Below are 14,510 nucleotides of genomic sequence, written 5' to 3' on the forward strand. Positions count from 1 at the left end.
TACCTTACTCCACATGTTAGAGTTATACATGGCGCTGAGGAAGTCCGGGGGGGAGGCAGGGTTTAGGGGGGTAGTCGGGGGTGGGGGGCAGGGTTGGGGCCCTGTCCCAGGTCGATGGTTACCTTACTCCACATGTTAGAGTTATACATGGCGCTGAGGAAGTCCGGGGGAGGCAGGGTTTAGGGGGGTAGTCGGGGGTGGGGGGCAGGGTTGGGGCCCTGTCCCAGGCCGATGGTTACCTTACTCCACATGTTAGAGTTATACATGGCGCTGAGGAAGTCCGGGGGGGAGGCAGGGTTTAGGGGGGTAGACGGGGGTGGGGGGCAGGGTTTAGGGGGGTAGTCGGGGGTGGGGGGCAGGGTTGGGGCCCTGTCCCAGGCCGATGGTTACCTTACTCCACATGTTAGAGTTATACATGGCGCTGAGGAAGTCCGGAGGAGGCAGGGTTTAGGGGGGTAGTCGGGGGTGGGGGGCAGGGTTGGGGCCCTGTCCCAGGCCGATGGTTACCTTACTCCACATGTTAGAGTTATACATGGCGCTGAGGAAGTCCGGGGGAGGCAGGGTTTAGGGGGGTAGTCGGGGGTGGGGGGCAGGGTTGGGGCCCTGTCCCAGGTCGATGGTTACCTTACTCCACATGTTAGAGTTATACATGGCGCTGAGGAAGTCCGGGGGGGAGGCAGGGTTTAGGGGGGTAGACGGGGGTGGGGGGCAGGGTTTAGGGGGGTAGTCGGGGGTGGGGGGCAGAGTTGGGGCCCTGTCCCAGGCCGATGGTTACCTTACTCCACATGTTAGAGTTATACATGGCGCTGAGGAAGTCCGGGGGGGAGGCAGGGTTTAGGGGGGTAGTCGGGGGTGGGGGGCAGGGTTGGGGCCCTGTCCCAGGTCGATGGTTACCTTACTCCACATGTTAGAGTTATACATGGCGCTGAGGAAGTCCGGGGGAGGCAGGGTTTAGGGGGGTAGTCGGGGGTGGGGGGCAGGGTTGGGGCCCTGTCCCAGGCCGATGGTTACCTTACTCCACATGTTAGAGTTATACATGGCGCTGAGGAAGTCCGGGGGGGAGGCCGGGTTTAGGGGGGTAGACGGGGGTGGGGGGCAGGGTTTAGGGGGGTAGTCGGGGGTGGGGGGCAGGGTTGGGGCCCTGTCCCAGGCCGATGGTTACCTTACTCCACATGTTAGAGTTATACATGGCGCTGAGGAAGTCCGGGGGAGGCAGGGGTTAGGGGGGTAGTCGGGGGTGGGGGGCAGGGTTGGGGCCCTGTCCCAGGCCGATGGTTACCTTACTCCACATGTTAGAGTTATACATGGCGCTGAGGAAGTCCGGGGGAGGCAGGGTTTAGGGGGGTAGTCGGGGGTGGGGGGCAGGGTTGGGGCCCTGTCCCAGGTCGATGGTTACCTTACTCCACATGTTAGAGTTATACATGGCGCTGAGGAAGTCCGGCCTCAGCAGCTCATTGCAGCCGCTCTTCAGAAGCTCCTTGGCCCGGAACTTATACCTGTTCTGTTGGCGCAGACACACACACACACACACACACACACACACATGCGGTGCGAGCACACAGTGAGCACAGGTGGGCTGACAGGTGACAGACGGAGCGAGGACAGGAGGCTCCCGGATTCCTCCGCAGGTGTTTTTACCCCTGTGTCCTAGCCTGTGAACTCCAGGTCAACCCACCATTTTTGTTTTTGGGGCAAAATCAGGGGCTCAATTCTGGGGGGGGGGGAGTGATCGGTGGCCATTTCAAATTGTCTGCCATTGAAAGGCCACAGCAGGTAGCTCCACTGCAGCATGAGTGGGGAGTGCCTGGAGTGCACAGCGTGAGCAGATGTCGCACACGTAAAGCAATAAAGACCTTTCAGCGGCAGGAAATACCCGACTGCTGAAAGAGACCAACAGAGAGGCGGGCGTGCCATGTCACAACCTCAAGGCCATGACATCACAAAGGCTGCCGATGATGTCATGCGCGAGCGAGCTTGATGACGGCGCTCTGCGAGACGCTGGGGTGGGGTGGGGTGGAGCACCTGTGCTCCGAGTTTTACCTGGCTCATTTTTTTAACCTCCCTGGCTAGGAGATTTTTTGGGTCATCAACCACGAGGGTGTACTTATCCTTGCTCAGTTCATAGTTAGCTGTGTACAACTTCTGCTCAAAAAGGTGATAAGGGCTTTAAAGACAACTGGCAAACAGCCCTTTAAGAGGGTTTACGGTGCAATATCATGGGAATTATCAAAAAGAACTTAAACAGTGGCAACATCAAAACAGCAACATTTTGAACAACATTTGCTTTTCAGAGCAATGCACAAGAAAATGTTTATCGACACTCCTATCGTCACCACATTAAATGCCACTCAAAAACAATGTAACTACAAAAATGCTTTTTAAAAGCTCAATATTTTACCTTTAACTACGATCTCAATTAAGTTCAATTATTATGAATAATAGTAGAATATAAATGTATAAATGTATACAATTATTTGTAACACATCAGCAATGTATAGCAATATACACAAAGTAGATTATACAATAAATTATGTAAATATAAAATAGAGGACATATATTTCACACAGTGCAATGTCCATTCATAGATTACATGAGATAAATTATTGCCAGTATTTGGCCTGACTTACATAATCCAGGAGAGTGGAGGCATGCTTGGCCACCCGGAAGAACGGGGCGTCACTGGTGTATTTGAAGTTGTCTCTGTTCTTCTCGGAAGACACTTTGTACAGCCTCTGTCACCCCAAGACAAAGCAAGAGGTCACGGGTCTGAAAGGCTCTTTTTAAAGACCATTTAATTATTACAACCAGACTTAATAAAAGAAGTTACTACTCATTTACTCAGCAAAATAATATGTATCATTATTAATAATAAAGTATTAAATTTCTCATTTGTAAAATAATATGTATCATTTTTTACAAATAATTAATTATTAAATATATAATTTGTAAAATAATATGCATAATTATTTTACAAATAATGAATTATGAAATATATAATTTGTAAAATAATATGTATGATTATTAATGATAAATTATTAAATGCATCATTATTATTGTTGTTATAGTTGTGTTTGCGATGCGGACTGTGTGATTAAGTGAGGCTCAGTCACTCACCTGGCTGTACAGGTGCCTGTTGTTCTCCGCCAGCACCATTAATGGCGTGTCCCACACATAGCAGCCAATGCCCTTCTGCCACTCCAGGTCCTCCTTGTACTTCACCTGGAGAGAGAGAGAGAGAGAGAGGGGGTGGGGGAGAGAGAGGGGAGGGGGGGCAGAGAGAGAGAGAGGCAGAGAGAGGGAGAGAGAAAGAGAGAGGGGGGGAAAGAGAGTGTGTATGTTTTGTGTGTGGTGTGAGGAAGTGGAGGATTAGAATTTCGCAATCCAAATTAATCAATATTTCGTGATTTTTAGACATTGCTAAATTAACTTCAGAATAATGTGTGATAACTGCCATTTCATCACCGTCATAAAACTAGCCATATAAATGCGCTAATGTGCTTTTAATCCAAATCAATGATCTGTCATCAATAACTCTTATTCCTGTTCATTCGCACTGCATTATCTATATTGCTAATAGTCAGCACTAGCGCTATGCTAATGCTAATAACGAGAACGGTGACCAGTGGAAGGCGTTGCTCTTACAGTGCTGGCGTTGTGACCCACAACCCTGTGGTGGAAGAGCTCTGGCCGATCGGGAATGGATCTCCACTGGCCCACGGAGCCGACGTACTTCTCTTTGTACTTAACCTGAGCAGAGACCAAAGGAATGTCAATTCTCATGTGTTCATTATATCGGCACGCATAGATTACGGAGTTATTGTGACAAGATGCCCATGATCAAGATATGAGATCAGAAAAGCTGTGTGGACTTCACTCCAGCATCCAAAGTGAGACTAAATGTAAATGTACACTGCAAAAAACAAATAAGTTAAAGTTAATCTTAACAAGCTTTTTAATCTTATATTTACACTTTAAACCTTGTTTTTATTAGTTTTTTTTATTAAGACCAAAGATTGCCAAAAAAGTGAGACACTAATTTCAAGATTTGGCAATGGGGTAAGGCAATATCACTTGTCAAAAAAAGTGAGACACTAATTTCAAGATTTGGCAATGGGGTAAGGCAATATCACTTGTCAAGCAAAAAGTAGCTTAAAAACAAGTAAAGATACTTGGGAGCAAAAGTAATAAAAATAAGACTTTATTTTAATAAGATTTAGAATTACAATAATAACACTTAAGACTTGAAGTGTATGCACATGGTATCCTGTTGCCAGGAAACACTGACCTGGCTGATGTCATCAGTGACCTTGCGGTGGTAGACAATGTCCAGCGCATCCTTCACGGTGTGGTAGTGTCCCTTGGCCAACTCAAATGTCTCCTTGTAGCGCAGCTGTTGGGGGGAGGGGGGGGGGTAACAGGGAATGAGTATGGAGGGTATTAGGAAGAAACTCAAAGTGCAGGAGAGAAATGAATCTGACGAACTCAGGACAGAGGCGGGGGGGCGAGTCACACGGTCACTCACATCGCTGGCGTTGAGGTAGGCCTTCTTGGCTCGGATGGCGATGGGCGTGTCGGCGATGGAGGTGTGCTTGTGCTTCAGCTTCTCGTACTGGTCCCTGTATTTTTTCTGAGAGGGGAGAAATGCCAGCGAGTTAAACAGAGCGAGAGAGAGAGAGAGAGACAGGCAGGAGGCGGCACCAACAAGATTAAATCTCATAACACAAGATTCAATCTCACAAACCAGAGAAAACCAGAGGCTTCCAAACTCCCAGCCAGACCCACCAGTGGATCACATATGCTTGCAAGAGCACATCCACTTATACTGATGACAATATGCACACTTTTTAGTTAATATCTGACTTATTTTATATATCTTATATTCAAACAATATATAGTTACATCTGACTATATTATGGCGTTTCCATGCGGAGCAGGTCCCAAAGAAGAGGGAACATTCAGCAGCTCCAGGTCCTGGGCATTAGGGAAGGCCTGTAGCAGGGATTCCCTAAACGATGCCTCCGTATTGGGCAGCTTCCCCGGGCCGCTAGAGGACCGTCTCACCTCACTGTGCACCACCTTCATGTTCCGGAAGTGGTGCAGCATGGGGCTGTCCGTGGTCTGAGTGAAGAAGCACCTCTCTTTAGCGGCCAGGTCTGTGTACAGGTACTGAATGGGGAGGGAGGGGGGGAGACAGAACACATCAGCACAGTACCCTCAACAGATAAATGTTAACCATCAGTGTACATATCAATATTGGTTTAAATTTTATTTATTTATTAATCTTAATGTTATACAGGGGAGGGTGGCTAATGACACATACTATTTCACAGCAATTCCCCTCTTAATGTCCACTCCCAGTAGCTTAACCTGCATGTCTTTGGATTGTGGGAGGAAAACTGGCTATTCGGAGGAAACCCACGCGGACACGAATTCAAACCCAGGACCATCCTTGGTGTGAGGTGACAGTGCTATCCACTGCACCACTGTGCCACATGAGACTGTGTTACATTGTAGAGTATGGTGGTATATTCTGATGGGGAATAAAAGCAGTGCTACTCAGACAGAGGAACCAGGGACACAGCTGGACCTGCTGTAGATTTGGTCCACAGCAGTGATTGGTGCAGATCGGTACCTTGTTGGTGAGTTGCTGAGCCCACTTAGCCCTGCGAATGTCCAGGCAGTCCGGCTTGCAGTTGAACTTTGTCTTCTCCTCGTTGCCTTTGGCCTTGTACACCAGCTGAGGGAAGCAGACACAAAACAAAACACACAACGATACGCGGAGAGGTAGCAATGCATCCACATCACAGATGATGGTCCTAATGTATCAGTGACGTCACTACTAGTGCTGAAGAAAAGTTCCATCTGACTTGCTTACGTTACTCAGGTGGACTTTGAGGTGAATTGCTCACGTTACTCAGGTGGACTTTGAGGTGACTTTTTTTTACGTTACTCAGGTGGACTTTGAGGTGGATTGCTTACGTTACTCAGGTGGACTTTGAGGTGACTTGCTTATGTTACTCAGGTGGACTTTGAGGTGATTTGCTTACGTTACTCAGGTGGACTTTGAGGGGACTTGCTTACGTTACTCAGGTGGACTTTGAGGTGACTTGCTTACGTTACTCAGGTGAACTTTGAGGTGACTTGCTTACGTTACTCAGGTGGACTTTGAGGTGACTTGCTTACGTTACTCAGGTGGACTTTAAGGTGACTTGCTTACATTACTCAGGTGAACTTTGAGCTCGGACACTCGCTTGTACTCGGGCGTCTGCAGAACCACGGCATACTGGCTGCGCGTCTTCTTCGCGTCGACTTCATAGTTCATCTGGCGGGAATCAAGAAAGGAAACATAAGATCTACTTTCATATCTATTGGCTTTGTTATTTCATGTGCATTCTTTACATAAGAGGAAGCATTTACAGTAAAGAGGTCAGGTGTTTACTCGAGGATATAGTTATTATTATTATTATTATTATTATTATCACCCGGAAATTGTTGAGGTTGCGGATTCGGATCATCTCAGGTGTGTCGTACAGGAAGCAGCCAAGTCCCCTCAGCCACTGTAGGTCCTCCTTATATTTCACCTGTGGACACACACACACACACACACACACACACACACAGTACAAAGGTCATTACTTTGACAACGTTTACATGAGCTCAATATGATCAGATGTGATCTGAGGCTTATTTTTATTGTTATGTCTTTTACGGGAGAGTACCACAGCCATATTTTATATTTTCTTACTTGTGCATTACAACATAGCTTGTTTGACGACTTAAATGAAGCATTACCAAGATTTTTTTTAAGATTCTACGATTATATCTGCCTCTGCTGATTGAAGAGAAAATACTGGGAGCTAAGTTCACCAGACGGGTGTGAAAAACGCACATCGCTGGTGATGTGGTTGACATGGTAGCAGTGCATCAGTTCCGGGGTGATGGGCATGGAGATCAGGTTCCCCCTGTTACTGAAGTACTTCTCTTTGTAGCGCAGCTGCAGACGGGAAACAAGAAAGAAAAAAAAAACAGCATGTGAAAATCACTAAACTAAATTTAACTTGATGGGTGTTTTAGTTCTAGGGTGTTTGAAGTTCACATACACGCTCATAAGAAAGGGTTCCAAAAGGCTCCACAGAGGAATTCTACCTACAGTAGTTCAACAGTAGTTCTTTTGGTTCATTTTCTGGCAAAATAGTTTAATCTGGGAGCTTTCTGTCACACTTTCACACCTACCATACAGGGTTCCATAAAGAACTAGAAAGGGTTCCCCCCCATGGAGACAAGAACCCAAAGAACCCTGTTGTCTTCGAGAGCAGGTTCCCATACAGGAGCACAAATGCTTCCTCATTTACAAGGAGGAGAGAACCTTCATGAGGAGGAGAGGAGAGGAGAGGAGAGGAGAGGAGAGGAGAGGAGAGGAGAGGAGAGGAGAGGAGAGGAGAGGAGAGGAGAGGCAAAGGGCAAAGGGCAAAGGGCAAAGGGCAAAGGGCACTCACATCGCTGACAGCTTTCTGGGTGGCCTTGACCTGCCGGATCTCCGGGGTGTCGTAGGTGGTGTGGATCTTGTCCTTCATTTTCTGGTAGAGTTGGCGGTAGAGTCTCTGCCGTGAAACCAAAAGACACCAAACGGTCAACACCGGGTTAACGGCCAGTTCGGCCTTCGTTTGTCACGACCACATATTGTTCTGGAATCTCTGCCATTTTGACCAGATGCATTCTGGGTTCTATTTTCCAACAGAAAGGCCTTTTGTAAAAAAAAAAAAAAGCATCAGTTCAAAGTGGATGCTGCACATTGAAAAATCATATATATTTACAAGTGTGTAAGTCAATCAAAACAACAGAACAATAAAAAGAACTGTTAATGAGCAGTAGATATCCTACTCACCTCGTTGGTGACCTGGTTCGTTTTCTTAATGTTGACAAAGTTTACGCTTCTGTGGTCAAGGGTGTAGTCCTTCGCCTTCGTGTGGTCATATGCTTCCTTGTACTTCACCTGTAGAACAATGACAATTGTTTAAAAAACTACAAAGAACAATGGTCAAAATAGAAATGGCCAAATGGTCACTTGGTCTCTTACATTGCTGAAGATGAAGCTGTTGCTCTTGGCCTGTTTGTTGTATGGAGTGTCCAGAGGAATCTTGTAGCCAGTGGGCATGAAGTTCTTGCTGGCCTCTTTGTAAATGTTCTGGAACAGAAAGAGAAGCAGTCTGTGAACCTATTTGTGACTCCCAAATTCATAAACCGCCACATAATTTTTTTTTATACACATGGAAAAATACATTTAGTAAATTTGATCACCCTGCCAGTACAGGTACACCTATTGAACTGTGAAGTAAAGGTGGCTTGTGCATTGATCATACCTGTATACTCTGGTGTAACATGTCCAGTCTTAGGAGCCTTTGTGTCATAACTGTTTGTTTATTAGCCCTGTCTGCAAAATGTCCTTGGGGATAATAAAGATTGACTTGATTTGACTTGACTTGATTGATTTGACTTGACTTGACTTGACTTGGTACAACAGTTGAGAGCTCTCTCAAGAGTATCTTAGTCATAAAAATGCACGTCCACAGTGCCCACAACTACAGCATGAATATAGCTGTAATATACATTCAAATTCCTCTCCACCATGTGTAGACATGTATTTTGTCTAATACATTTAATAAATTTAATTAATTTAATTACGTTTAAGGAACTGTGCATTGTGCAGGGTTTTATATCCTCAAACCTTCCACCAAATCATCCTCTGATTTAACTGGCTAAAATATGTTCTCTCCCTCTCCACCTTAGCTAATGTGTGGTGAGCATTCTGGTGCAAAATGGCTGCCATGCATCACTCAGGTGGGTGCTACACATTGGTGGTGGGTGAGGTGAGATCCCCCTCATCACTGTAAAGCACTTTGAGTGTTCGGAAAAGTGCTATGAAAAAGCAATTATTAATGAATTCATTCATTCATTCATTCATTAATTCATGGGTAAGAGCCTGCGTAGAGGGACCACCCACATCGCTCTGTATGTAGTTTCCGCGGCGCGCTCTCTCCGTATCTAAGGTAACGGCGGGGGAGCTGGTCATGCCCTTGACGTTGGCGATGTAATCGCTGCGATACCTGAGCTGAGGACAGGAAGAGAGAGTATCGTTAGCAGCTGAGACACACATTCAGATGTTCAGGGAGAACGTACACACACACACACACACACACACACACACAGACGGGACGCCACAGATAGATGCAGCGACGTTCACACTGGGTCGTGGAAATAATTCTTAACTGCTCCATGGGGTCTGGGTCAGTTCCTTTGAGATGTTCTGTTTACAATTCTACTGAGAAACTGGGGGAAGGACGGTTTGGGCCCAACTTACTTCACTGTTGCTAACGGAACTGTCCTTGCACGTCCTGTAGAGAGGAGTGTCCAACACTTCGGTAAATTCGTTCAAGCGCTCCAGTGCTTTGGCTTTGTAGAGGTTCTGGAAGAGAAACCGTGACACATCACTCACATAAATTTAATAATAACTCCTTTCATACTCGAGAAGGGGACTGGGGCACAGAACAGCACAGAGTAGTTTACTACAGGAAGGCAACATCGGATAGAGATGGGATAGAGAAGGGGGGGAAGTGAAGGCAGAGAGAGAGGAAGTGATGTAAGCGAACGTGGGGGGGAAGTGAGTGTTAGAACAAGAGAGAGGAAGGAAGATAGGGTGGCCGGAGGGACAGATGCACCTGCTCACCTGGCTCTGTAGATTATAGGAATGCTTGCACCGCAGAATCTCAGGTGTGTCCCACACCAAGCAGCCAACCCCCTTCAGCCAGTTGAGGTCATCCTTGTAGAAGACCTGTAGAGGCACAGGGATCATGAAGACACTATTAGAGACAAGACCACAGAGACCACTACGGGCTAGGCATTATAATGGAGGTAATAGAATACCAGGATAGTCCTGCGTGAGACTGATATATGATCTCAATCTAGATTATCAATATATCTAAACCAGGGCTGCCCAACCCTGTTCCTTTCAAACCATAATCTGGCACACCTGACTCTAATTATTAGCAGCTCAATGAGATCTCTAGGTGTTGAATGAGGTGTGCTTTGTTAGGGTTGGAGTGAAAACCTACAGGATGGTAGATCTCCAGTAACAGGGCTGGGCAGCACTGGTTTAAACCCTGGTCATAGAAGGCTTCAAGTGTCTTTAGGCTAAAACCTTGCATGAGAAAGTCTCAGCTGAACCAACACTGAAGCCAAACCCCCAGCATTCAGTGTTTGCAGTTTAAAGAGAAGTGGAAACTTCCAGTTCAGAGACCAGAAATTCGGGTTCTATGGGTTCTACCAGGGTGAGTGCGGTGGGACAGAGGTGAAGCAGGGCTGGCGGGGCACTCACATCGCTGAGCTGCTCGTTGACCTTGCGGGCCTGGGTGTAGACCTGCATGTCCGGCAGGCAGATCCACTGGTGCAGATACTTGCGGTAGTCGACGCCGCTGATCATCTTCTGGGTGTTGCGTGCGCACACCACCTCCTGCATGTCGGGCGGTATGTGTATCCGGGCTTTGGACTTCTCGTAGGCTTCCCTGTACAAGCGCTGGAACGCACAGGCAAGATGGAGGGTCACATCAAGGAAGGGTAGGGCTATGCTGGCAAGCCAAAAATCAAACATCATCAGCTGCAATGGCGGCGGCACACTGTATCCTGGGTGTCCTAGGCACACCCAGTTTTTGATTGGTGCACCCAAAAAATAGAAGGTTCTAATTGCACCCCCCTTACAAAAAAAATCACCTGTTGAAAAACCACACGTGTTCAAGAGCCACATGTGAAAAACCAACATGTGAAGAGTACACATGTGAACTACAAAAATAATCCCAGTTATAAGATGAGAGTGGAAAAGGGCAACCTAGGCCGGTTTAAGTCTTTTCTTGTTTTGTTTTTACATGTGAAAATTGTAGTTCAGATTTTTAAAAATCAGTGACCGATCAGTGAAAATATGATCAAAAGATCAAAATGTGATTTTCATGTGTTTTTTTTCGTAAGGGCGGTCCGGTCGATGGCCACTCACGTCCAGGCAGAGCTTCCCCACTCGAATGCACCTCGCGGTCCCAGGGTCGTCCTCCAAGCACTTGGGCAAGCAGTAGAGCGACTTGAACTTCTCGTAATCCTCACGGTACTTCACCTGGATGGAGGAAAGGACATTTGAATGAACACAGGTGTCAAACAGTTGGGTGAGTGCCGGTTTAAATGTCACCAAGAGTGGTTCTATAAGAAAACAACCCCAAGGAACACACTCAGATAGACCCGGGCATAATAACTCCACCTCATAAGAACCACTTGCAGTATGTGTTCTTGGTATGACCAGTCAAACACATTCAATGTGTTCAAATAATTCAGAATACTTTCCATAAAACTTATTTCAAGTTACAGTTGGCTTACATACGTCTGTACATAACTAATGTACTAACCTTGTCAAACAGACATATAGCCTCAAATACGTGTGACAACTTCCCAATGACAATCACTTCAGACTTAAAATGTTCCCATATTCTGGTTCAGATGCTGCTGACTTACCTTACTCAAGAGAACCTTCTGGCGTTTGGCGTGAGTCATGTCTTGGGAGTCCAGCGGTAAGCTGTAGCCGGTGGCCTTAAGCTTCTCCCACACGTCTTTGTACAATTTCTAAGAAGAAAAAGAAAAGAAAGAGGAGAAAGCCAAGTCAGGGCCATAACTGCTGTACCCCTGTGGACGCTGAGGTCATGTCGTCAGTATTTTTCTTTTCATGTCTGCTTCCAAAGCCTGTATTTAATCTCATTCTTTAGTGAGAACATCGGTTGCAATTCATGTAGGAGGGGAATTCAATATTACCACAAATTTAAGGCTAATCTAGAGGCATATTACATTTACAGCATTTACACCCCCATCCCACCACCTCAACCCACTCCAGAAGACCTCAGTATTTTTTTAGGTCCTGGTTACACCCCTCAGCAAAGTGCGGCCACTTACCCAGGGATGGGAAGAGATGAAATCTGGCACTCGAGGCCGTGCTGTATCAGGAATACAGCCACTGCCACAGGGCTGCTGTTAGGCACGATGCCAGCAACTCCTTGTAGCTGTGAGTGTATTCATGATACAGCACAGCCTCGAGTGCCAAAATGCTTTCATAAATATTCATTTATAATATTATTCGTAAGTAACCGTTTGTGTACAATCATTGAGTGATACTGTTTACAAACGGCCTGTTTGAATAACTGTTACTCTGTCGGGTTCGCGATCACTGTAACAATGCGGTCTCAGCCAATCAGCATCCAGGATTGAAACAACCGTTTAAAAAAAATAAATAAATAAACATGGGTTTCTACTCACATTGCTGTAGATACTTTTCAGGTGATGGCACCGTACATAGTCGAAATTGTCGAGTACGGTGGTGTATTTGTGCTTTTCCCGGTGGTAGGCCTCCCGGTAGTTAAGCTGAGAATAAATTGAAAAAAAATGTAATTGCTGCATAAAGAACGAGGGAGGAGAAAATGACTTTAAAAACAAAAAGAATGGTTAACGGTAATCATGATTCATAATTGGCCATTACATCACTGGCCCAGGTGTGGCCCAGGACAGCGGTCACGTATACTGGGGTGTCTGTAACCATGGAGAAGATGTCGAATCCCTTCTTTGCCTCCGCTCTGTATTTGAGCTGAGGAAAAAAAAAAACAACTGCAATTAGAAACGTGATGCAAAACCTGAGAAGGAAAATCAGATGTAAACATGGTCTAACGCTGCGCTGACATGCTGTATCCCTGTCCACACACTGGAAAAGAATCAGAAACAGTACGTATGTATTCAATATGTAGGTTAAGTATTGGTGATAACTGATCTGTACTGTATCAAATTTGGCACAGAGGCCTCATGGTGTTTGGCTCAGAGGCCTCATGATATTTGGCTCAGAAGCCTCAAGGTGATTGGCTCAGAAGCCACATCGTATTTGGCTCAGAGGCCTCATGGTGTTTGACTCAGAAGCCTCATGGTATTTTTGCTCAGAGGCCTCAAGGTGATTGGCTCAGAAGCCACATCGTATTTGGCTCAGAGGCCTCATGGTGTTTGGCTCAGAGGTCTCATGGTCATTGGCTAAGAGGCCTCATGGTGTTTGGCTCAGAGGCCTCATGATATTTGGCTCAGAAGCCACATCGTATTTGGCTCAGAGGCCTCATGGTATTTTTGCTCAGAGGCCTCATGGTATTTGGCTCAGAAGCCTCAAGGTATTTGGCTCAGAAGCCTCAAGGTGATTGGCTCAGAAGCCACATCGTATTTGGCTCAGAGGCCTCATGGTGTTTGGCTCAGAGGTCTCATGGCGATTGGCTAAGAGGCCTCATGGTGTTTGGCTCAGAGGCCTAACGCTCTGCTAGCGTAGCGTAGAAGCTTACTTCACTCTGCAGTTCATAGGCGTTCTTGGCTCGGATCATCTCCGGCGTGTCCCAGTTGTAGCAGCCCGTGCCTTTTATCCAGTTGAGATCATCTTTGTAGAACACCTGAGGAAGGAAGCGTCACAGCATCACCTCAGGTGGGCAGTGACATCACCTCAGGTGGATCAGTCACAACATCACCTCAGGTGGGCAGTGACATCACCTCAGGTGGATCAGTCACAGCCTCACCTCAGGTGAGAATTCCCATCGCGGCTTTCCATAGAAATTCAGCTGAGAGCATGTGCGATATTTGACTGCATCACTTGTACAAACAACTTAATAAGTGGCATAAAATCCTCCCAAAAACATTGGACTTCCTGCCTGGGTTATCAACACCACACGCATTACCTATTAATCACACCTGAGCATGGCCCAAGGACCTTTCACTACTTCACTCACTTCTACTGTGCTGTTTTTAACTGAAGAAATAGCTGTGATTTAAGTTTACATATCCCAGCACCAACTGAAAAAGGCTTGGGAGAAGGCTGCACCACAAGGGGGCGACATTGTACATAAAAAAGTTGTTTAAAAAAATGAGGTAGAAGTGGGAACGTACGTCGCTTAAGATTTCGTTGGCCTTGCGGGCATGGATGGCATCGTTCTGGTCGGGATGGCAGGTCCACTCGTGCAGGTAGGTGCGGTAGAGAATGTCGCTGAGGATGTCCTGGCAGCGCTTGGCCACCACGTGGTGCACCATGTCATAGGGGATGTGGAGCTTGGTTTTTGTGTCTTCATACGCCTTCCGGTAAGTTCTCTGTGGTAACACAGAATGCGTCGCTGTAACATTCATACGTGTTAACGGTACATTGAGGCCTCAGGTGGAGATAATTGGCCGTATATTGATATCTACTGGTTTTCCTTAAGATTGTACTAATTGTACTATTGTACTCATTTTGTACCAAGGCAATATAAACACAAAACGTGATTTTTCAGCAAGTGTTACAGTCAAAACAAATTTCTGTTTTGAATAACATAATTGGAATATTTAGACATAAATGACTTTTTGCTGAGTGTATCAAGCATGTCATTATTTTAACATTTTTTATGAATTGTTTCATCGTTTGTTGGTGGAACAGAATT

The 14,510-nt window shown here is 46.2% G+C and overlaps 1 protein-coding gene across 19 annotated transcripts in view; it reads right to left on the reverse strand.

Annotated features, from left to right (window-relative positions):
* neb (nebulin) overlaps positions 1–14,510 on the reverse strand; it is an 88,777-nt gene that overhangs the window by 21,300 nt on the left and 52,967 nt on the right. For 18 of the 19 annotated variants that reach the window (XM_035409603.1, XM_035409604.1, XM_035409601.1 and 15 more), the window contains 24 exons: positions 13,987–14,184; positions 13,392–13,496; positions 12,560–12,664; positions 12,340–12,444; positions 11,548–11,655; positions 11,042–11,155; positions 10,373–10,570; positions 9,725–9,829; positions 9,359–9,463; positions 9,002–9,109; positions 8,078–8,185; positions 7,886–7,993; positions 7,497–7,601; positions 6,890–6,994; positions 6,483–6,581; positions 6,218–6,322; positions 5,633–5,737; positions 5,062–5,166; positions 4,523–4,627; positions 4,286–4,390; positions 3,643–3,747; positions 3,115–3,219; positions 2,628–2,732; positions 1,397–1,501 (listed from right to left, as the gene is read on the reverse strand). In XM_035409603.1, coding sequence (XP_035265494.1) covers positions 1,397–1,501; positions 2,628–2,732; positions 3,115–3,219; positions 3,643–3,747; positions 4,286–4,390; positions 4,523–4,627; positions 5,062–5,166; positions 5,633–5,737; positions 6,218–6,322; positions 6,483–6,581; positions 6,890–6,994; positions 7,497–7,601; positions 7,886–7,993; positions 8,078–8,185; positions 9,002–9,109; positions 9,359–9,463; positions 9,725–9,829; positions 10,373–10,570; positions 11,042–11,155; positions 11,548–11,655; positions 12,340–12,444; positions 12,560–12,664; positions 13,392–13,496; positions 13,987–14,184 — 2,721 coding nt within the window. Of the gene's footprint in view, positions 1–1,396; positions 1,502–2,040; positions 2,143–2,627; positions 2,733–3,114; positions 3,220–3,642; positions 3,748–4,285; positions 4,391–4,522; positions 4,628–5,061; positions 5,167–5,632; positions 5,738–6,217; positions 6,323–6,482; positions 6,582–6,889; positions 6,995–7,496; positions 7,602–7,885; positions 7,994–8,077; positions 8,186–9,001; positions 9,110–9,358; positions 9,464–9,724; positions 9,830–10,372; positions 10,571–11,041; positions 11,156–11,547; positions 11,656–12,339; positions 12,445–12,559; positions 12,665–13,391; positions 13,497–13,986; positions 14,185–14,510 lie in introns of all 19 variants that reach the window. The other variant, XM_035409598.1, reaches the window with a different exon arrangement.

Source organism: Anguilla anguilla, chromosome 3 (genome assembly GCF_013347855.1).
Source record: "Anguilla anguilla isolate fAngAng1 chromosome 3, fAngAng1.pri, whole genome shotgun sequence".
Taxonomy (NCBI): Eukaryota; Metazoa; Chordata; class Actinopteri; order Anguilliformes; family Anguillidae; genus Anguilla; species Anguilla anguilla.